This window comes from Tachypleus tridentatus, chromosome 10, assembly GCF_004210375.1.
Source record: "Tachypleus tridentatus isolate NWPU-2018 chromosome 10, ASM421037v1, whole genome shotgun sequence".
Classification (NCBI taxonomy): domain Eukaryota; kingdom Metazoa; phylum Arthropoda; class Merostomata; order Xiphosura; family Limulidae; genus Tachypleus; species Tachypleus tridentatus.
This window is the reverse complement of record NC_134834.1, coordinates 22,632,417-22,657,620: the sequence shown is the minus strand read 5'-3', so window position 1 is coordinate 22,657,620 and position 25,204 is coordinate 22,632,417. Positions and strand designations below refer to the sequence as shown.

At 34.4% G+C, this 25,204-nt stretch overlaps 1 protein-coding gene across 8 annotated transcripts in view; it reads right to left on the bottom strand.

The window, feature by feature from the left end:
• Window positions 1–10,430: 10,430 nt before the first annotated feature.
• Window positions 10,431–25,204, bottom strand: part of LOC143228872 (golgin subfamily A member 2-like) — a 43,302-nt gene continuing 28,528 nt past the window's right edge. For all 8 annotated transcript variants that reach the window (XM_076460288.1, XM_076460289.1, XM_076460291.1 and 5 more), the window contains 9 exons: window positions 21,546–21,659; window positions 20,139–20,288; window positions 19,853–19,981; window positions 18,458–18,584; window positions 16,781–16,842; window positions 15,319–15,421; window positions 14,398–14,504; window positions 13,942–14,083; window positions 10,431–13,575 (listed from right to left, as the gene is read on the bottom strand). In XM_076460288.1, coding sequence (XP_076316403.1) covers window positions 13,403–13,575; window positions 13,942–14,083; window positions 14,398–14,504; window positions 15,319–15,421; window positions 16,781–16,842; window positions 18,458–18,584; window positions 19,853–19,981; window positions 20,139–20,288; window positions 21,546–21,659 — 1,107 coding nt within the window. In that variant the 3' untranslated portion in view covers window positions 10,431–13,402. The remainder of the gene's footprint in view (window positions 13,576–13,941; window positions 14,084–14,397; window positions 14,505–15,318; window positions 15,422–16,780; window positions 16,843–18,457; window positions 18,585–19,852; window positions 19,982–20,138; window positions 20,289–21,545; window positions 21,660–25,204) is intronic.

Below are 25,204 nucleotides of genomic sequence, written 5' to 3'. Positions count from 1 at the left end.
AAATTCAGTGGGCAACTTAAAGAAATCAAAATTGACAGCTAAACTGTTAGTTTTTGAATTTCGCACAAAGCTACTCGAGGGCTATCTGTGCTAGCCTTCCCTAATTTAGCAGTGTAAGACTAGAGGGAAGGCAGCTAGTCATCACCACCCTCCGCCATCTCTTGGGCTACTCTTTTACCAACGAATAGTGGGATTGATCGTCACAGTATAACGCCCCCACCGCTGAAAGGGCAAGTATGTTTGGCGCGACGGGGATGTGAACCCGCGACCCTCGGATTACGAGTCGCACGCCTTAATGCGCTTGGCCATGCCAGGCCCAAACTGTTAGTTATACTTGTAACATTAATTAAAAAACGTTAGAGCAAATATTCATTCATTAATTACCCAGGCCAAGTATTTTATTTTTCCCGCCATCATATCGAAAGTTTAAAAAAATATACAAATTATGAAAGTTCATAACCAAGGCAATATATGTGCACCTCTCAGATACCTCGAGAATCAAGATTCGGGGCAGATGGGTTGTTGTGCAATTTTTGTGCTTAATCTCAAACTCAAGACTTTAAAAAAAACAACAAACTTGATTACTTTTATTGTGTTACATTAAATATTTAACAACATATTTCGTGGTAAGTGTGAAATCGAAGTTAAAAAATGACTTCACTAATAAGAAGGTTTAACTTTTTTTTAACACATAAACTCGTACTTTCCTTTTGTTCGAATAACGTCGGTTGTTTGAACACAGTATAAGAACTGCACAGAAACCCGTATAGTTCTTGTCTAAACAAATTTCTACAGGTTGTGAATAAGTTAATTATAATAACAACAGAACTGCACTTGTAACAGTCTTCGTTCATTAAATTCACTCTTTAAATGCTTTTCAGTTTTAGCATTTTCAACCTTTACGGCATCATATTGTTACAGACTTCAAAATCTATTCATAGCCATTTCTAGTCTGTAACCTTTGACCCGTGGAGCAAGCAGCTAGTAGCATGGAAATCACTGTCGCAAAGGTAACATCCCCACATAAGGGTACATGAGTCTTGTTCAGCGGCACATCGTGGCTCAAAACCGTGGAAGCTTCTGCCCGCAGGTCGGCACTTTAATTGCTCGGCCTTGCTCTCAGTCATTCTCATTACAACACGATAGATTCCGTCTTGACATGTATGTGAAACATTGTACAAGTTGATTAAGTTTTGTATTTCTAACACTATCAGATTTTTATTCTGTGAATCTTTTATTAAACAGATTCAGAAAAATTTAGGGCTAATGTGGACTTAAATATATTTACCTTTTTTAAAGACACGCTTAATGAAATTAACAACGTAAGTAATCGTAACTTCAGAACGGTTTAACCGTCCTGACGACTTAATATAGATTGTATTTTTTGATACAGAGAAGAAAGCTAAATTTGTAGTTTCAGTATTATTTTATGACAAGCCACATTTGTTATGAACATTTCATTTTTTAAAAACAAAACTACATAGTGCACTAAATACAATTTTCTAAACAAAAATCCTTTCATGCTAGACGCTAACACACAGAAGCTGCGCCCCTCCCAATAACACAGTGTTGTGTCTGCGGACATACAATGCTAGAAACCGGGTTTTGATACCAGTGGTGAGCAGAGCCCTGATAGCCCATAGTGTAGCTCTGTGCTTAATTAACTAGAATCAACAACAACAAAAGCGGTAATAAACTTGCACTTTGATCTATTAGAAAAATATTCATTTTCACAATTATTAAAAAGAAAACTGTCAAAAACAACGGCAGAAGTAAAAGACCGGTATTATTAATTTCGCCACAATCAGCTAGCTACCTAAACATACAAAGTTTTTATTTTCAAACGTACATAAGGTTGTTCAATGCAGATAAAGTAATGAACACTTTGACGACCCTTCTGGTAGTCTTTGAAGAAACACCCATTTTCACAACACTATTAATGTTGCTTATGCAAATGTAACAATCCAGTGTCAATGGAAACTTAAAATCAGGCCTATACGCAGAATATTTGAAAGTGTGATGGGGAATTTGTGATATCAAAAACCAACACACATTGTGCTAAGGTTACGAAGGTCTGGGGGCATGCGATTCTTTTAAAGCCATAAAATACTAATGTTTTATCAGAATAATATAGACAATGCAGAAAAGTTTAAAACCAAACAGTCGAACTGTACCTATATAAACATACATTTCTTTTACGTCACAAAAACGGGGTCAGCCGAACATCCTCACCCTCCCCTTCGAAAGCGTACATGCGTGAAAACCTTAATTATTCATAAGTTTTTAGGTTATATGTTTGGTTTAAACGTATGGAACTTAATGTCTTAACTCTCTTCTTCGTAACGACGATGTTTTTTTCTTCCTCACGACAAGATATTCTGGCTTGTAGCTCTACGTATTAGGTGTACAGACGTTGTAACAAGCACATAGTTTACTTAGCGTACGTTTTCTATATAACTTGTAGACAAAAACAAAACAAGTATGATACTGAATACAATTTCTATCGTAATGTATAATTTATCTGTTTCAAACGTGTTTTGGAAGGTTCTCAACCTCGGACATCCCAAAATTTAACAGCTATACAAGAGGGAAAACGACTCGTAAAGGGTACCTAACGCTACCTATTGGTCTACTTTAACCGAATAGCGGAATCGGAACCTCTTACAAGCTAGCCCACCGTTCCAAAGTGCGGAACACGATTTTGTGGTATCAGCACACGAACTATCCCGCAGATCCATAGCGCGCCTCATCAACCAATCATATTCTAAAAATGTTGCTATGCGATATAAATGACTTAATTTCATATTTATTAAGTATTTTTTAACTACGTTACTATGAAACGCCTTTGATTTAAATGATTAAGAACACATCTGTTACCAACTTTCCTCCAGTGACACAGCGGTAAGTTTACAGAATTACGACGCAAAAAAATTTTTTTTCGTTACCCTTGGTGGGTTTGGTTTGAATTTCGCGCAAAGCCACTCGAGGGTTATCTGCGCTAGCCGTCCTTAATTTAGCAGTGTAAGACTAGAGGGAAGGCAGCTAGTCATCACCACCCACCGCCAACTCTTGGGCTACTCTTTACCAACGAATAGTGGTATTGGCCGTCACATTATAATGCCCCCACGGCTGAAAGGGCGAGCATGTTTGGTGCGACCGGGATTCGAACCCACGACCCTCGGATTACATGTCGAGTGTCTTAATCACCTGGCCATGCCGGGCCCTCTAGTGGGTATGGATTTGCGTTTAGCAACTACCAAACTGTTAGCAACACTTACTTTCTTCGCGTTTAGCTTATTGGTTAATAAAACTTTAAAAGGAAAACCAACACTTTTTGGTAAGAATAGTTACGACAGGCAAAACTGTCGGGAAATATCATAAGTATATTTTTGGAAGGGTAAAGAACCCCCTACAGTTTATTGGACGAAATTATTAAAACATGCTAAATCATCGCGGACACGACAGTTATAACACAGCAGAGTTAAACGTGCGAAATTTAAATCTTAATAATATTCAAATAATTAAATCTGCGTAAATCACTATTTGTATTTGAAGTTGTACATGCAAAATAATAATTACCGCTATAATGTGGACTGGGCGTAGCCTATTGCATGGCGTTCCCGGGCTGTGAATTCCATATTGCGTGATCTGCGATACAAAAAATGCCTGTCCCATTCTAGGGCTGCGTCTTCACTGCAGAAATGACAGCCAAATTTTTTTTTCTGTTCAAGTCCAGGGTTTCCAGATTATTTTCTTGGATTTTGCCAAATAATTTTCTAAGATTTACCGAAAATTCTTGGAATTTACCAAGTTAAATAAATCAACATGCAATTAACCTTATTTTATTAAAAACTTGGTGTTTGTTTCTTCTTCGTTGGTTTCCTTCATTTTTTTTGCGGCCCGGCCAAGTGTGTTAAGGCGTGCGCCAAACATGCTCGCCCTTTCAGCCGTGGGGGCGTTATAATGTGACGGTCAATCTCCCTATTCGTTGATAAAGGAGTAGCCCAGGAGTTGGCGGTGGGTGGTGATGACTAGCTGCCTTCCTTCTAGTCTTACACTGCTAAATTAGGGGACGGCTAGCGCAGATAACCCTCGAGTAGCTTTGTACGAAATTTAAAAACAAACAATCATCATTTTGTACAATTTTGTTCAGACAGTTGCTATTCTTTACATATCGTGTTTTCTAAAAGATTTTTGATAATAAAGCTTTTAGTGTTTCCGTACTTAGCCGGGAACGATTTTAACCTTTCATATTGTTTACCAAAGAGAACAGCCTTTGTGTTGCAGCTGAAGAATGATACAACGATAGTAAGTTTATCATTAATTTGGAGATAATTAGGAAACGAAATTTATCTCCACATTTTTCTTGAGAAATATTAGGTTGAGGAATAATTCGTGAGCGTTTTTAAATAATTTCATTCAAGCATTACATGCAAGACTATACAATACTTCAATGCATGAACACATTACACCCAAAACATTTATTATGATACTTTATTTCATGTAATACCTAGGTATATAGTATGCATTGTTTTAAACGAAATTGCAAGAAATTAAATGCGAAAAGCAGATGGTGTCGAAAATGCTCGATTTTGTCCACTTGACATTCCATTTAATGAGCTGAAAATGAAAGCAAAAATTAAAGACATATGAAAATCAAACACACCATCTATTAGAGCAAAAAATTATCTACCAAATGACATGAAATATTTTGCGAAAGCATTTCATTTATGAATATATTTTGTTAACTTGAAAAAACGCTCACGAATTATTCCTCAACCCAATATAATACCAGTATTTCTCTGGTTCTGAAATTTCATTCTGATGTAAGGTAAACTGTCACCATTATCTGTTGATGTCTTCGTACTGTTTTTTTTGAATAATATTAGGAAATTTCATAGTTAATGGGATAATTGAATGCAGCTGTCCTTGAGACACATTTTCTGGATCTAAAGCTTCAAATAGTTGTAAAAAGGTGAACATACCAGATGATCCAAACCGTTTGTACATTTCCTTGCTTAGTTTGACATAGAAATTCAAGGTTTTAAGCTGATATTCTTCGTGTTCTTTAGTTTGTATTTTGGAAGAATATTCTAGAATGATACTTTCAGTTCTTGCTACACGATATATTTCACTTAAGGGAAGATAAATTGAAGGATCATTGATGTTAATCTTCGATATATCTTAACTTTTCAGTACTTCTCTTTTAATACAATTACTAAGAATACCTTTCATACTACTGCTGATGGAGGCCCGTAGCCACCAAGAATACTTTTCATACTACTGTTGATGGAGGCCCGTAGCCACCAAGAATACTTTTCATACTACTGTTGATGGAGGCCCGTAGCCACCAAGAATACCTTTCATACTACTGTTGATGGAGGCCCGTATCCACCAAGAATACCTTTCATACTACTGTTGATGGAGGCCCGTAGCCACCAAGAATACTTTTCATACTACTGTTGATGGAGGCCCGTAGCCACCAAGAATACTTTTCATACTACTGTTGATGGAGGCCCGTAGCCACCAAGAATACCTTTCATACTACTGTTGATGGAGGCCCGTAGCCACCAAGAATACTTTTCATACTACTGTTGATGGAGGCCCGTAGCCACCAAGAATACCTTTCATACTACTGTTGATGGAGGCCCGTAGCCACCAAGAATACTTTTCATACTACTGTTGATGGAGGCCCGTAGCCACCAAGAATACTTTTCATACTACTGTTGATGGAGGCCCGTAGCCACCAAGAATACCTTTCATACAACTGTTGATGGAGGCCCGTAGCCACCAAGAATACTTTTCATACTACTCTTGATGGAGGCCCGTAGCCACCAAGAATACCTTTCATACTACTGTTGATGGAGGAGGCCCGTAGCCACCAAGAATACCTTTCATACTACTGCTGATGGAGGTGGCCCGTAGCCACCAAGAATACTTTTCATACTACTGTTGATGGAGGCCCGTAGCCACCAAGAATACTTTTCATACTACTGTTGATGAAGGCCCGTAGCCACCAAGAATACTTTTCATACTATTGTTGATGAAGGCCCGTAGCCACCAAGAATACTTTTCATACTACTGCTGATGGAGGCCCGTAGCCACCAAGAATACCTTTCATACAACTGTTGATGGAGGCCCGTAGCCACCAAGAATACTTTTCATACTACTGTTGATGGAGGCCCGTAGCCACCAAGAATACCTTTCATACAACTGTTGATGGAGGCCCGTAGCCACCAAGAATACTTTTCATACTACTGTTGATGGAGGCCCGTAGCCACCAAGAATACTTTTCATACTACTGTTGATGGAAGCCCGTAGCCACCAAGAATACTTTTCATACTACTGCTGATGGGGGCCCGTATCCACCAAGAATACTTTTCATACTACTGTTGATGGAGGCCCGTAGCCACCAAGAATACTTTTCATATTACTTATGATGGAGGCCCGTAGCCTATGAATTCTGAAGCTCTCATATTATTTACATATGGCAGAATAAAAGTTAGAAATGCAAAGCACATTTTTACAGTTGGATTCTATAAACCTTCTAGTATTGTAGCTGCTACAGTCATTCCATCTTCTCATGTCGTCCTTCTAGTATTGTAGCTGCTAAAGTCATTCCATCTTCTAATGTCGTCCTTCTAGTATTGTAGCTGCTAAAGTCATTCCATCTTCTAATGTCGTCCTTCTAGTATTGTAGCTGCTAACGTCATTCCATCTTCTAATGTCGTCCTTCTAGTATTGTAGCTGCTAACGTCATTCCATCTTCTAATGTCGTCCTTCTAGTATTGTAGCTGCTAACGTCATTCCATCTTCTAATGTCGTCCTTCTAGTATTGCAGCTGCTAAAGTCATTCCATCTTCAATGCCGTCCTTCTAGTATTGTAGCTGCTTAAGTCATTCCATCTTCTAATGTCGTCCTTCTAGTATTGTAGCTGCTAAAGCCATTCCATCTTCTAATGCCGTCCTTCTAATATTGTAGCTGCTTAAGTCATTCCATCTTCTAATGCCGCTGAAGTAAAAAAATAAGACAAGTGCTGACCATTGATTCAGTGGTCCTTCTACCACTTGCTGAAGTGATGACCATCGAGTACAGGTATGATGTAAAATCATGTTACGATCAGTCTGGGTAAATTCCTGAAATTCTACATAGTCAGATAATATCTTTGGGCTGTTTGACAAATATGAATAAATATTTCTAGTCAGCTCCACTAAGAAAGTTGGAAGTTCAGAACATGCATTGGATGAACATAAATACGCTGAATGACATACACAACCTTGTACAAAGAGATATGTTACTTTCAGCTTTAGAAGACTTTGAACACCACTTGTTGACCCCATCATCACACTTGTCTAGCCTATTACACTTTTAAATGGAATTCCATGTTTTTCAAAAAAATTTACTATAGAATTGTAAATGCCTTGGGCAGTACAGCAGTTGATTTCCAAAAGAGTTAAAAACTTGCCAACTGTTTTTTTGAATATGGCTATGATAAAATCTAGCTGTTAGAATAAGTTGTTTTTTGTAGATACATCTGTACTTTTATTAATAATTAATAAACATTTAATATTCTTTAATTGTGCCGTAAGAATTTCCAAGTATTCCACATTACGAAAAATAGCTGTTTCTTTGTTCTTACACGTTTACTTCCCTTAGCAATTTTAGAATCAGGTTATGCATTAGATAGAAAGCCTGGAAGATGATCTGGTATTGAAATGGGGGAGATTGTGTTCTGCTAAAAACGCACACATTTTCAGTTCAGTGGAAGCCGCTTGAGACATGCTGTATAAAGAAGGCCGTAAGTAATCAGTTAGTTCAGAAGTCTGGGCACTTGCTTTAATATTTTATGAATGTTTTTCACTGTCAAGATGTTTCTCAAGTGTGGTAACACTCCCAGATAAGTCACAACTGCACATTTCTACAAAATGGCTTAGTTAAGTTTTTCGAACTTCGACTAAAACAACTAAACTTAGGATCATTAAGCCATTTATGTGGCAACTGACGTTTCTGTTCGTAACTAGGCCTATGTAGGCTTACTTTCTTGTATGGACTTTCTACCAAACCACTAACCTTATCACCGTTTTTCTCAGCCATTATGACCTGTGGGTTAGGTTAAATGTAAATTATACAAAATTATAAAAATTAAGGAAAACACAAATTTAAAATTAAACAATACATTAGGCTGTAAACGATTGTTTGTTTGTTTTTTGAATTTCGCAAAAAGCTGCACAAGGGATATCTGCGCTAGCCGTCCCTAATTTAGTAGTGTAAGACTAGAGGGAAGGCAGCTAGTCATCACCACCCGCCGCCAACTCGTGGGCCACTCTTTTACCAACTAATAGTGGAATTGACCGTCACATTATAGCGCCCCCACGGCTGAAAGGGCGAGCATGTTTGGTGTGACAGGGATTCGAACCCACGACCCTCGGATTACGAGTCGAGTACCTTAACCACCTGGTCATGCTGGGCCGCTGTAAAGGAATAGTTCTAACACACGAAATCATAACAACAGCTACAGCATATGAAAACAAGACTAAAAGAGCCGCCAGTGGATCAACATTGCGTGGTTATCTTGCGCCTGCGCAATAAGCCCTTATAAATCATATTCAAACACTTAGACATAAAACTCGCCCTTATAAAGCATTATCACAAGGTCAAATTTCACGTAAAGGAGGCAATACATTTGAAAATATTTTATTTGCCATGCAACAGATAAATTAGCAAAGTTTACCATATTTCATGAAGGTTTTACCACATTTACGAAAAAAGTACCCAATTCGGCAACCTTGTGTTCGCTAGTCCAACCTTTGTCAGTTTGGTACCAGGTGTGACAACGTTTAGAAACAAATACAGTATAACATGATGACGAGAAAACCCACTTGTAGAGAATAGTATATATGTAAAAACGGCTGATTTGGGTTGAGAAAATTTTTATGTGGAGTGAACATTAGGTTCACAGAAAGAAAGAGGTAACAGACCGATAGCTGACCACATGTTTGAAGGGAGTTGTGTAACCAGGAAACGTTGTTCACGTGTGTTGAACATTGTATTGGTTTGTTTTTTGAATTTTGCACAAAACCACTATATCTAACAGTGTAAGACACATAGTGGGATTGACCGTAATGTAACGCCCTCACGGCTGAAAGGGCGAGCATGTTTGGTGTGACGAGGATTCGAACCCGCGACCCTTGGATTACGGGCCTACCTTGTAAAGAGGCCTATAACAGTTTTCCTTATTTTTCGCATGAAAACAATAAATACATAACAGAAGTTCGAAAATGTTTTGTTTAAAATTGACCACATTTAAAAAAAAAAGTTAAAATTGACCACATTTAAAAAAAAAAGTTAAAATGATTGTGATTCTCAATTTAAACAGTTTGCACAACTTTTTAATTCTCAAGTTTATGATTTTTAATTTTTTTAGTTCCTCTGTGGCTAGTAAGAAAATTCGTAACGCTAAAAGAAATAGTTCGATACCCGTAATAGTAGAGTACAGATAGCGTAGTTTGTAGTTTTGTGATTAATTTTAAACCAAACATATATGTCGTTAAAATGTTGTGAACTAAATAACAACGTTCGTGCTGTTACGTCTTCACATAACTTCTTCTGACAATAATTATAAATATGCATATTATAATTAACGTTTGTGAACATTAATGTCGAGATCTGCACTTTCAAAAGTTGATTCAAGAATGAAAACCACGAAAAAGGTGAGACTTGCAGGTTCAACACCAGCAAAAAATAAGTTAGAGGTTAGCAACTATCTGAAACTGAACTGGTAACCTCCAATAGCACATATAAATATTGTTACTAAAACATCACGAGCGAACATAAGTAATGGAAGATTTTTTGTAATGTATAAAAGGGCCTTTTACAACATCAGTTAATCTACCTTAATTTGTTCGGGCAGAATTTCGGATAATTAAACAACTATAAGATCATTAGCTCGGAAAGAACTCTGAAAATTATATTACAATGCAATCACGTGTTAGGTAGAATACTTTTAAAACTCGGCGTATACGTACAGTAAGTACATAAAGCACAAACCCCTCTGAAAAAAATTAAAGTGCAAGTAGTGCCATCAATTGATATTTAAGTCTACATACGACTAAATCCATAAATTATTTCCAGTATTTTAAAAATAAAGTTTTGTTTTCCAGTTTATCGACTTGATTACAAATTATTGTATTATATGAAATGAAGGAAACTAAATGGCAGTTTAATTTCTATATGTAAAGTGGTTATGGATTCCATACGGTAAAGTTAGGATTTGAAAATGGGGGAACATGAAAATATGATTTATAATATCTTTAAAATTCTTAAAGACACAGCTAAAAATTGATTGATTTATGCCTTACATCGTATTACTAAGTGTAATCCTCTTGTATACAGTGTATCACATGTGGTGCACCAAGAACACGAAAACAATGTTTCGTTAAATATTTTTTTTATTCATATTTACTATTGAAATGTCAAGAACTGTACATTTTAGTCCAAGTGCTACGAGAGGATAATATATATATATATATATATATTTTTTTTTTTGCTCTATTTTCACACAGTATTAAAATATATATGCCCTAAAACACTGGCCATAACCTCTACTTAACCACAAAGTAGGCACTTGCATCAATAGTATTCCTCTGCATGCTTGAGGAATGGCACTTAAAATTACTCATTTCTATGCAAACATTTTTTTTGACACAAATACACCATGTATATATCTCGATATTCACTTATAGTGCTACCTTTAAATTTCTAACAACAAAATATGCTTTAAGAGGTTAAAATAATTTGACTCCACATAAATTAAGTTCTGTGGTTAAGTGATGTCTTGAGCACATGAAAACCACAAGCAGATGAAACTCAAATCCATAAATCAGCAAACCGAGAAGAGTTTTTTCGACAGTAAAGTAAAAAAAGTTTAGGACTAAATAGTTCATGCCTTGAAAGCACATACAGATGTCATTAGTCATTCTAAAACACAGTTGGACATTGCAATACCAAACCATATTGCTGATGGACATTAAGAGATTATACTTTTTTAACAGTTGTATCATTTAATGTTGCAAAGTTTCAGTAACTCTTCATTTGTAACAGGGGTTTGTATTGAAGGTCGAGGTGTAAAATTAACAGGCAACTAAACATTTCTGTTTAACAATTGGTTATTATCAAACATCCTTTTGGCATTATCTCTTCAGTATTTCACCAATGTTTTAAAAATTCTTAACACGTGCTTATTGCTTGAACACAACTACGTAATGTGTGCTTCTGTCTTTTATAACCGATGAACTGAAGGCTTGGTTGTGTACACAGCTCCTAGTGATACTTGGTAATGAAATGACAGGAAGCCACTGAACAAATATTAAATTATCCTAAATATACCAGCTCTTGTATCTAGCAACAGTCATTAAAATTTACAAGAACCTTGCTACCAAAACAACATGAGAGCAGCTTACCCAAAACTTAACATGCTAATTGTGAGCAATAATCACTCAGTCACCCACAGTATCATTGTACTCAACGTGTTAAGAACTAGAATTAATTTTACCTTGACACATTGGTGTGCATTAAATGAATGTGATGTAACCAACAAGTATGGTCAAGGCAATTATTAAACCTAAAAATAAAATTGTGCTATAGCTAAAGTAGATTCTTCTAATCGCTCCCATGAAGCTTTGATTAAATTATCAACAAACAGCCGATTGTTTACTTTAGGTGAAAAAATATATTTGATTTAAAACAGTTTTCTGTGACTATTTTCACTCTACTATCCCTTTAGCTGTGATTATGTAATGTAAGAGTAAGGCTTAATGACATATGCTGCTACTTTCAATAGGGCACAGTTTCTTGGTGTAAATACAAAAGGCCTAAACCACATTGATGGAAAAGTCATTATTCCAAACATTTTGAAAACACGTGATTTTTTTTTAACATAATGCCCATGACAACAAAGCAGCACAGTAGGATGAATAAGAAATGCTCCTATATAGTTTATTATAATGCATTGTTTAAAGTGAGATCTAAGAACTAACACTGGCCATCTTCTATCTTTAGATAACAATAAATGGATCTTTTCTATAATTCACCTCTTAAAAACAAATAATTACACCAAAATATACATCTTTTGAAAATTAAAGGCTAAGGTTAGAACCTTCTAATACCAATTACACTGTCCAATGTACATCTACAGCCTAAATATTTCACTTTAGGGACGATCTCCATTTTAGCATCTTGTGAAGACAAGACTTGGTATGTATTTTCTATTTAAAAATATTTTGGACATTTTCACTGGGTTAGGATGTTGTAACAGTGAATAAAATTAACTCTCGCATAAGAGCAAAACAGAAAGTAGCAACGTCATAATTTCAATGTTATATTTGTGTTTACTTGAAGTGTCAAATTTATTTTATAATATAAATCTGTACAGGTATTTCAAAACCTTTCTTTTGATCTATACAAGATCACAATTAGGTTAAAAGTACAATAACTGTGCACCTAAAGAGAAATCACCATCAATAACGATACTCAAGGAACCCTGACCATTATCAGTTTTATACATTCAGATGCCTATTAAACATTAAAAATTTTTATAACAGGACTTTTACCAGGCCACTGGACAAAGTCTTTTAATGGACCATTCGCCCACTGCGAAATGACAAATTATGCAAACCAAAATATTTAAATACGTACAAGTAACCCTTATTTGACTAATAAAATGTGAATTTCTATACCCTTTTATAAAATTCATGTTACTTTTAAAATAACAGATTTTACCATAACACTCCCCACAAATCAATACTATATTTTCACACATTTGTAACAAATTAAGATAATAGTATGATTACAGTGTTGTACTGCGTAGCAAAGTGTTGTATTTAAAAGCAGGTTTTGCCTATTTTGAGTAAAGAGAGTTATATAGGTCTGAACAGTTTCACTTGGAAGCCTGCACCAAAAACTTTCAAATTTTAATTCATCCTGTGACTAACAGATCAAAAAGCTGTCATAGGGATACTTCCCATAACTTCTACTTTCAAAACTGGTTCATTGTTAAAGATCATTTTTGAAAGTTGAAGATTTGATCTTTGATAATTTCTTTTTCTTTTGGAGTTTCTCATGAGGTGTCTGGGGTATAGTAGGTTCACTAAATGTCAAAGGCTCTTGTCTATTAAAACTGCAGAAGTGTTAATTATCCCTAACACTTTCACAGGCAGATTAAGAATTATTATTCAATGCTACAAAACAGTTTTTATATTCCAAGGTCATCTCTTTATTACCACTAGATGGTGGCAATTGAACCAGAAGAAAAATAACCCAGGCTTTACAATTATCAAAGTACAAACGACTGTTAAATAATATAAACCATTCAAGAATAGTGTTAAATGTTTCTTCTTCCATAACTTTAAACAGTCAAGAGTCTTCCAGAGCAAACAGGGCACGGGTGGAATGTGTCAAGGACTGGTTTTTCTATGAGGTTAGAACTCTCTATTTCTGTAAACAAGTTCATGATCTTCCTGGCCGTCTGATCATCCTTAACTTTGACATCACTAAGATTCCCAGGAAGGTCAGTGAAAACTGTAAACAAAGGATTTTTACTAACCTAAGATACACCAGAGACTTTTTGTCACTCACTCCACTAGATCATGCATTAATAGCACTTACTGAAATAGGGTTCATACACTAAATTGTAACATGTGTAGGATTCCTTCTTTAAGCTTTTCAGCCCCAGTACATCTAAAACAAAACCTAATACTATTATTTTTATACATTTGAATTAGGACTGATATGACCATACAAAAAACATCTTCTATTATGTTATTCCTGGATGAAATTAGAAGAAAATAAATTCACTAATATTTAAAAAGTGTAAACTTAAGACTGCCACTCCATTCAGCAATAATTTGATAAACCACATAAATACATGTATTTCCTTAAGTTTACCTGCTGCACTGTTGTCATTCACTTCCACAACCCTCTCAATGGAGGGGTTACTGTTTTGTGGCATTTCAACAGCAATGTTATGTAGCAGTTTCCTTTCTTCTAGCAGTCTCATGACCAGATTCTGCAGTTCACTAAGTCTAGCCTATGATGAAATAAACTTAACCATTAATAACAGGCATTTCTTCCCATACATCATTAAATAGATATCCAAACGAACATTAAGATTCTGTATTACTAATTAAGTTAACAGTAATGTTGGCTGAACATGATGTACAGTCTCAGGATGCACCGGGTATTTTCCACTCTAGGGAAACAACGCCATCCAAAGTATTTAAATCAATATTACTTTCATGATAAATTAATCACGATTCCTCGTAATTTTAAAAATGTTTCAGGGCATTGTTGATGGTTCACTATGGATCCCACAGAACACGTTACATCACTGCCGATACTCACCTTCATTTCTTCTCGGTCCTTTGCCAGTTGGGCAATGTACTCATCTTTTTCAGTTGCACGTTTCCTCATGATTCCTCGCTGCACTTGATACAAAGTTATGTAGTCGGCTGTATAAAATAAAATGCATTTTTTGTTGTTTGGATCTCGGTATCAAAGCCTGTTAGTTCTTAAAACTATCTATTCTTGTCTATTTGTATAAATATTTTCAATGCTACATATATTTAAAAATAGCTGGTACTGATAGAGGAGCAAACAATGTTTCGACCTTCTTCGGTCATTGTGAGGTGTTTGTTTTGTGTGTGTGTGACCCTGATGATGACCAAAGAAGGTCGAAACATTGTTCGCTCCCCTACTAGTACTTTCTCTACCCATACCAGCCGTTTTTAAATATTTAGTTTTCTCTACAAGTGGGTTTTCTTGTCATCACCAATGCTACATACTTATAATGTATTAATTATAAAAACACCAACCACTACAACCAAATAACAAGAAAGGTGAACTGACTTACTTTATTCAAATTTCTTATACACTCTTTGTTTCAACAGATGTTAACATAATGTGGAAGACATTTTGTTTAGTGTATGGTCAAATGAGTCCAGCATTGTAAATTATTTGCTGATAATAAAGTGCAGTAAAGATTAGTCCTAACTCAACTAAACCACAAATGCACCCAAGTTACAACGTTAATTGGTCTCTGTTAAATGTAAGCCATATTTAATGAAAGTTTAACTAATTTTAGGCTTAAGACAAGTCAACTTAGATTTTAGTGTTGGCAGTTAGAATTCTATTGTAGGATTCTTGAAATCTTTTAAAAAAAGTATGACCAAAAATGTTCTGTGGGTATCTCCTTGTCTTTATACGGAAAAAACACTGAACACATAGTGTTAAAAAAATATTATAAACACATTAGCATAAACAAACCTATTGTGTCTGTTTCTCCTTGTAGCTGCGTAACCAAATGCTCTAATTGTTGCTTTTGGTCAGATAGTTCAGCAATGTGGTCCATTGTTTTCTTAAATTTTTCCTAAAATAAAATCAACTGTATGTTCAAGCCACAAATAAAACAATGTAATTGAACATAATAAAATTTATGACAAATTAACAAGCACGTCTCTCTTTGAAGCTGAGTCCAAAACAGACTTAAAAATAAATCACGAAGTTTAGCATAGTAACAAATGTATGTTTCAACAGTATCAGGTACCTTATCCAAACACTGTGCACGTTACCAAGTCACAAGTTAGAGTTTTCTACATTACCCATTTAAGACATCTTTAAACTTTGTTGTCTCAAAGTGGGTTCTGCATTGTCTAAAAAGAGTGAAGTTAATGAACAATAAAATAACTTTTCTTTCAACCTGAGTCAATAAACAAATAGAAGATTAACCTTCGGTATCCTTGAAAGCTCAGGTTAGAAATTAAAAACTTTATTACGATAGGTCAAAACTATGTTTAACTACTAGTACACCAGGCAGAGGGTGGGTTTTAATTGACATTATCTGTTTTGTCTTTTAAATAAAACTTCCATAAACTAATCATGTTTAGGAACAAGAAATGTGTCCAAGTCAAACAGATGGTCAGTTTTGTGAACTTTCTTTGAAAATAAAGAACCAGATGTTGCAAAACATGGTACAGTGAAAACCTCTTAATTAAAACTGATCACTGTTTAAATCTGTCTGGATAATAAAAAAGGTAAAGACCATATGCAATGTTCTTTATGTGCTGAGTGAGAGTACTGGTTTTCTTTTGGATATCTTTGGCTGCTAGTTTACAAATTTGATCTTTAGCCATCTTATGAAGGTTGTATTTACAAAAATAATGTACATTATGGGCTGGGTGAGGCCCAGTGGTTAATATAGTGGACTTGGAGGTTCTTTGGTTCACATCCAACTGCCACAATATTTTGATCTTTGTTTAGGGGCTGTGCCAAAGAGTGATTGTCAAATTCTACTATTTAATTAATCAGTATCAAGTGCTGGCTTTCCACCAATTTTAAAGTGTGTGTGTGGTGCATCTCACTAAAAGTAACAAAGACTTTTTTCATTGGAACTTTGAAAAATGTCCAGTTCAAAGTGGCAAGTTGAATTTTTAGAGGGCTGACTGTAAATGTTAAGGATGCAAACTAGGGTTAGCAAAACAGTAATATTTATAACTGTACATACAAAATCAATGAAGTGTTCGTGAATGTCTGAAACCTGGCTTTACAATATACAGCACAGAAGGAGTTATGTGGGTTACAGAAAATTCCAGTTTAAAAATCTGTTACGAAATAACTAGATTCCTAAATTGTTAGGTAAATACATAATACACATTAAAAAATATAGTCTGTTCCAGTAGTTAATTTTGTATTTTTAACCTTAATCAAAAGGTTAACTTCTGCTTCATACCTCAAGTTGTTTCATAGAATTCTTCAATGATTCATGGTCTTCTTTAAGAACTACGTTACTTTCTATAAAAGACAAACACATATTCACAATCCTTTTAACAAATACTGCAGTCTTTCTAAAGCCTCAAACTATTATTTTACTATGGTTCATCAAAAATGTATAACTTTTTTTTCCAAAAGAAAGAACACAGATATGTTGATAATATGATTACTACTTCAGGGTAAAATCAACAGGTTAATAAACCCTACCAAACAATTTTTGTAGATATTTTAACAATCAAATAAACAAAGAACCAAATGATCCAAGTTGCCAAAGCTGGTTAGATTTCCTGGCAACATCGTAGTACTGGTTCTTTGATTGATTAATACCAACAAATATTCACTGTGATTGAATTATTGGTGGTTTATTCTCATATATAAAATGACAGTGATTATAAAAACTTCTACAGAATTTAAATTCAAAACAACACTATTCTGAGTGATAAACTTTGTAGTTAAAAATCAAAAGTTGATATTAAATTTAGAAACAGAATTGCAGATACATCTAAATGGTCCAGAAACTAATTTCTGTTCACTAAACATGAGCAGTTAGACTTTGGATCAGGGCTGCACAATGAAGTTAAAATTTATACTTGAACTTTTAATGACTAATTCAAGGTTTCAAAAGTCCCTAAGCTGCCCAGAACTATTTTTTCAGGAGCCCTCTTTACCCTTTACCCCCAAAAATGTGAACAGCTAATGGAAAAAAAACTGATAGTAGAGAAATAAATTAGAATGAACAGTGGTATGAGTGTTATCTGCTGTGAAACCAGAAAAACCCACACACAAGTTCCAGAACTGTGTGTTAAAAGTGTTATTCAATGTGTTAACAAGATTTACAACTCAAATACTTTACACATAAATTACTCAAACAAGTTAATAAATGGACCAAAAATTAAAGTGTATGTGTACACACATATATATATACATGCACATTAAAAATTGAAAGAAGCATGGTTATACAACACGTAGTTGTATCCTCTTGCAAGAAATAATGTCCATGGTTGAATTAATATAAAAACCACTATTGTAATTTATTCATTTTATGAATTCCGATTATGAACATGTTTTGTTCTGCATACAGCAGATACATTGAATTTCCCAGTCTGTCTTCAGATTTCACGTGTAAAGAAATCCCAAGAACTACTTTTATTGTTCTCAGGAAAATTTTATAAATAAACGTGAACTGTACGGTTTTTCTTGATAACATTTATAAAATGTAAAATTTATTGAATAACAAAGTTTCTCTTGGTATGTGCTACATTGGAACTACAAATTTCCCTTTCACGTGTCCAAACGTTTTTATACAAAGCTTATTACAAAAGTTTGCATCAAATTAAAAACTTCATAAAATTTTTCAATTACTTTAATGATGGGAAAAAATAAAACAAGACTTGTATCTAATCCAATTTAATTTTCGTGTGTCACATTAACAGAGAAATATATTTCAAAGTATGAACAATAAATAAATATATATGTTATGAAAGTAAATAACCTGTCCTCGTTTGAATCAGTAACTGAAACATGTGACACAATAATTTCATTTTCCGTCTCTTTCTACAACCACCAAAAATATATTACAAAATTCTAATTTGAGTTTCATTTACTATTTGACCTATAGTATGGTTAATATCCATACCTCTGCTGTTCAAATCTGTCATCTGAGACTTTAGATCCTCTCTTTGGTTCTGTTGATCTTTCAGCTCATGCAACAAGTAGTCTCTTTCCATCTCTAGCTGTCTGACAGATGCTGATAGAGAAGCAACCTGGTAAGTGAAGTACAAGTTGTCAGTTCTCAGTAGGATATTACACTACCTCCTTATTAGATAATTATCCATTAAAAATATCTTGACTTGTTAAATACAGTTTCAGACACTCTGTATATCTACACTATTGAATATCATGACAAGTTTTTCAAAAACTTACCACAACAGGAGTTCAAAAACCAGGAGGAAAAAAACTGTAAATATCTTTTGTCAATTAAAATCATAAAAGTGTGTTTTCTAAACAACAAAGATTCGGCAAATTATAGTTTTAGGTTTACTGTTTACTTCTTTCCAGAAAATCTAATTTAGTTTATGATATTTTTTCCAAGTACATGCTTGGATAAACAAGAGCTGCACCTGGTTTTAGTTGGGACTTATTCTAAGCAAATTATCCAAGCTTTGGAAATTACAAGACATTATTATGTCTTCCTCTGTGTACTTGTAGGCATGGGATGACACATATACATGACATTTCGGTGTCCAAGTGAAAAACTGAATGGGTTAAAAATGGATGCTGTTGGCACCCTTTAAATCCTCATTTTTAATACATTTTTTTTCTCTCACCAAAATGTGAATTTAAATGAAGAAAAAAAATGTCGTAGAGCCTTATCTGTTCTTTGGTTCACTACTTTTGCTGAATTTCCAGCTCAGTGCTATTTGGAAGAGTGAAGTGAACAAAGTAGGCTTCATACAGCAGTGAAACATATGTGAACCAAACTCGAAAAGGAGTAGAGGAGGAGAAGAAAAAAAATGGTTGGTTAATTTTGTTTTTTAATTTCTTGCAAAGCTACATAAGGGCTATCTGCACTAGCTGTCCCTAACTTGGCAGTGTAAGACAAGAGGGAGGGTAGTTAGTCATTACCACTCCCTGCCAACTCTTTGGCTATTCTTTTATCAATGAATAGTGGGATTGACCATCACATTATAATGCCCCCACTGCTGAAAGGGTGATCATGTTTGGTGTGATGAGGATTCCAGACCCACAACCCTCAGATGCCTTAACCACCTGGCCAAAAGAAATAGTTTTAGTCAATACAAGTAACAAACGAGTTTTTTCCACCTGACGGTAAAATCAGACATTAAAATGTTGTCAGAATTAAATACTTACCAGCAGTTTTATTACCTCTTCTTTTATAACTAGTAAGTTTAAAAACATACTAATGTGATTAGCAATCCATACTTTGGTTTTCTGTTTATATCATTCTTTATAGTTGTCTTTAAGTATTACATTTCATCAAACATGCTAACATTTCTTGGACCTCACTAACCAGGTCGTTCTTTCGGTCAGTCTCTTTATCAACAGATGTTTCATTAACACATTTAACCATGTCTTCAGCCTGACCAGCCAAGGCCATTCGTAGTTCGGTATTCTGGGTCAACAAGGTTTCAATCCTCTCCTAGAAAACAGAAGTTGTTTTTTTATACTTCAAAACATTTATGAGATTAAGACAAGAACCAACCACCAACATCTCAATTAAAAATATATTTCTAATAAAACAATGACAGTTTTTAATCCCATGTTAAGTTGGTGACATTACTTCTAGGTCTACTAACTTGAGCCTTTATCAGGTCTTCTTGCAGGACTTCTGTCAAGTGCCCCTGAGCTTCATAATGTCTCATCCTGTCAACAATCTGATGGTGCTGAAAAGTTTCTTTATGTGCATTCTGCTCCAGAATTTTCAGTTGTTTTTCTTTTCGAGAAAGCTAAATAAGCAACAGCAAATACATAAACCATCCGCAATATATATTTAACCCTGTTAAATAAAATCGTTAAATTGTTAAAAACGTATTAAGTTGTTATTGTTACTGCTTTTTATTTCCTGAAAAATGAAACACTGAGACTGAACAGGATTTGAATTATGAATCTACTTGTTGACATGATGTTTTGTCCAACTAATCTGAGCTATTAACTGTCAGAACTTTCAGTTCTCACTTATGTGGTTGGTTTCATTAGTTGCAAATTTAGTTTTGGAAGTATTGAATCACATTTTGATTTATAGTACTCAAAGGTTTGTCTTCTGTTTGTGTATAAGTTCCAGATCATACAAAGGACAAGCTGCTCTATGCTCTTCAATGGTATCACATTCAAATCTATAGAGTACAACATTGTAAGTTACTCATTGAGCCACCTGATGGCAGAATACTTAGGATCAAATTGAGTTTGAATACAGTTAAATATTAAATTTTCAACACAAATAAAATTGGATTTCCATATTAAAATTATTAATATCATAAATATGTAACAAGAATCCTATATGAGTTTTTAAATGTTTATCCAAATATTTGTAAACTTTGATTCAGTATCATCATTTGATTGTTTCAGGTTAAAAATAAATTGAGCATACAAAAAATGTTCACTTGCTTTATTTATAACTACTGCATATTTTTTTTACATGTCCCTCTCCTGATACAAAGCCTTTTCTTAATAAACCCTCTATTAACAAAGCAAACACCTGAGATAATTTTAAAAATTTCTATGTTGCAAGATTGACTGATACAAAGAAAAGTTTTCAGAGAGAGCAGTAAAAGTTTCTTATTTGGAAATCATGATTATGCAAAAGTTAGCATTATAACAAAATGTGTAAATTTTCTGAACATCATGTGTATATACACATACCAGATAAAACTGATTATACATATATTAATTCATTATTAGAACTGCAGAGACAATGTCCATTTTCTTCAACTTTTCATGGTGAGTACATAATAAAAACATTTCCTAAAACAGATGAGAAACATAAAATTCATTACCTCTTTGACAATAAATAGAATGGACTAATAGTTTCCATTAACATTATTTTAAGGATCAGGAAAAAGATACCACTACCACAATGATTCTGGATGTTGCAAGATGTTTAAATAGACCATGCATGTTGGAATAAAACCTGGTACGTACCATGATTCTAACCCTCTACCTACAGGCAGAACATATACCATTATACTATATTATTTTTTGACTACCTGATCTTTAATTTCAGCAAGTTCTTCCTCTTGTTCAGACAACCGTTCTCCTAATTCCTTGCTGATATGCTGTTCATGATGCAGCTCATCAGTAAGCTTCAATTTGTCATTGTTCTAACAGTTAAAAATAATTCTTTATTGGAAAATATTCAAGTGTAAAAGTAAGCAATTCAATGTTTAAGACTGCTTTCCAGAAGAAGTATGTTTTTAAGATAACAATCGAAGTTGCTGAAGTATTTATGTTAATACCCACCTTACTTTACGAGGCCTTAGCAACTTTCGTATTTTTCAAAAGCCTCGATATAAGTTTTAAAAAACAGTGAATGTTAAGGAAAGCTACTGTTCATAACAAAATTCTTCATTCATTTTCTTAACAGAAATGGAGAATGTTTCATATCACTCAAAATAAAACAGTACAGATTCAAACAGAAACAGGTATCAATGACCAAACAATTATACTTCTAGTAACATCTCACTGAAATACACAGAAAAAATAGTTCCAGGTAGTTGGGATGAAAAGAAAGAAAACAGTACATTATTTAATAAGCAATTGAGATTATAAAGTCACATTAACATGTTTAACCATTTCAACTAAAATTTGATGTAGATTATCTTTCTGTTACAATATTTTTACTTTTTTTTTTTTACAGTATTATTTCTCATAACACAACAACAAACAATAGTCTATAACTGAATTAAAGTCTATGGATTATCTTCATCATTTACTGTTTTAAAGAGTTCCATTTAGACTATGATTCTGTTTCAATATTTCAAATATTTACAACAGTATTTCTGATTGGTTTGTTTTGAATTTCATGCAAAGCTACACCAGGGCTATCTGCACAACCATCCCTAATTTAACAGTGTAAGGCTGGAAGGAAGGCAGCTAGTCATTACCACCCACTGACAACTCTTGGGCTACTCTTTTACCAGTGAATAGTGGGTTGACCTTCTCATTACAATGCCCCATGGCTGGAAGGGCGAGGTTGTTTGGTGAAATAAGGATTCAAACCTGCGACCTTCAGATTTCCAGCCTAATCACCTAGTCATGCCAGGCCAATACTAGAATTAAACAACCTTATAACACCAATAAAATGTTGTTTTATTAGACATTCAAGGTTTCGCCATACAGCTTCTTCAGAATCGTTCATTAAAACACACCGAAATCAACAGTGCAAAGCTCTGTGGGTAAGTCTGCACAAAATTCTTGAACAAAGGACATTAAAACACACCGAAAACAACAGTGCAAAGCTTTGTGGGTAAGTCTGCACAAAATTCTTGAAAGAAAGGACATTAAAACACACCGAAATCAACAGTGCAAAGCTTTGTGGGTAAGTCTGCACAAAATTCTTGAAACAAAGGACATTAAAACACACCAAAATCAACAGTGCAAAGCTTTGTGGGTAAGTCTGCACAAAATTCTTGAAACAAAGGACATTAAAACACACCAAAATCAACAGTGCAAAGCTTTGTGGGTAAGTCTGCACAAAATTCTTGAACAAAGGACATTAAAACACACCGAAATCAACAGTGCAAAGCTTTGTGGGTAAGTCTGCACAAAATTCTTGAACAAAGGACATTAAAACACACCGAAATCAACAGTGCAAAGCTCTGTGGGTAAGTCTGCACAAAATACTTGAAACAAAGGACATTAAAACACACCAAAATCAACAGTGCAAAGCTTTGTGGGTAAGTCTGCACAAAATTCTTGAACAAAGGACATTAAAACACACCGAAATCAACAGTGCAAAGCTTTGTGGGTAAGTCTGCACAAAATTCTTGAAAGAAAGGACATTAAAACACACCGAAATCAACAGTGCAAAGCTTTGTGGGTAAGTCTGCACAAAATTCTTGAAAGAAAGGACATTAAAACACACCGAAATCAACAGTGCAAAGCTTTGTGGGTAAGTCTGCACAAAATTCTTGAAAGAAAGGACATTAAAACACACCGAAATCAACAGTGCAAAGCTCTGTGGGTAAGTCTGCACAAAATTCTTGAAAGAAAGGACATTAAAACACACCGAAATCAACAGTGCAAAGCTCTGTGGGTAAGTCTGCACAAAATTCTTGAAAGAAAGGACATTAAAACACACTGAAATCAACAGTGCAAAGCTCTGTGGGTAAGTCTGCACAAAATTCTTGAAAGAAAGGACATTAAAACACACCGAAATCAACAGTGCAAAGCTTTGTGGGTAAGTTTGCACAAAATTCTTGAACAAAGGACATTAAAACACACCGAAATCAACAGTGCAAAGCTTTGTGGGTAAGTCTGCACAAAATTCTTGAAAGAAAGGACATTAAAACACACTGAAATCAACAGTGCAAAGCTCTGTGGGTAAGTTTGCACAAAATTCTTGAACAAAGGACATTAAAACACACCAAAATCAACAGTGCAAAGCTCTGTGGGTAAGTCTGCACAAAATTCTTGAAACAAAGGACATTAAAACACACCGAAATCAACAGTGCAAAGCTTTGTGGGTAAGTCTGCACAAAATTCTTGAACAAAGGAGAACAGCTTCAATGTTATGTAAAGACGACCTTCCTACACTGATTAGACAGCCAGTAATATGGACACATTGTCCAGTAAAGCACGTCTTGTGTGTTTAGAAACTTGTCATATTCGTGTAGGTTTGGTTTGAATTTCGTGCAAAGTTACACAAGGGCTATCTGCACTAGCAGTCAAATTTAGCAGTGTCAGATTATACAAAAGGCAGCTAGTCATTACCACCCACTGCCAATGAATAGTGGGATTAACCATCACATAATAATGCCCCCCACAGCTGAGCACGTTTGGTGCGACAGGGATTTGAACCGATGACTCTTGGATAACAACTTGAGTGCCTTAACCACCTGGCCATGCTGGGCCCTATTATTTCTTAAACTGAATCTAATATTTAAAAAAAAATATTTAAAAAATGTATAAAGAATCCTGAATTTCATTATCATCTACTACTTTAATGATAAAGTGTTATGGATATGATACACATGGTGAATTTGAATTTTAAAACAAGTTTTCCATTTCAGTGACTGTTTTCTTGTTACATGGAATCATAAAGGTTACTCTGAATGACCCTGCTTGTTATTGCACTTGTTTTAATCTTTTTTTGTTTCTATATCGCACTGATATTTTGATATACAATGAAGTTCTATATAAAGATATTTTTTCCATTTAAAACAAAGTTTGATAGATTCAAAATTATGAAAAACAATAAGGAAATTCAAACATTGTTTAGATTTTCTTCAATAGATCTCCCGTAAGTTTGTTTTCTTTTTTCTAGAAAAAAATACCATTCAAAAGCCAAAACGTTCAGATAGAATAATTTCCATAAAATAATCTTATAAATATGCTACAATGATTTTTACAATCATCACATGGACTTGATAATAATATAAAGCAAATTGAATTATTTTAAAGTACTTTGGTGAGATATTGCTTGAATACTAAACCTGATACTAACTTTTAGTCATTTATCTTGCCAATACTATCTTTAAAAACATTTTCCCACAAAAGTATTACATAAAAACAAGGTTATGTTACTACTAGAGGGAGCTAACCTAAAACTTTGTAGTTTAAAAAGTTTTGAAGTCTGTAAAAAAAAAAACAAGATGCAATTAATCAAATATGGAGTTGACCTTAATACAAAACTGAGCTTCAAGTA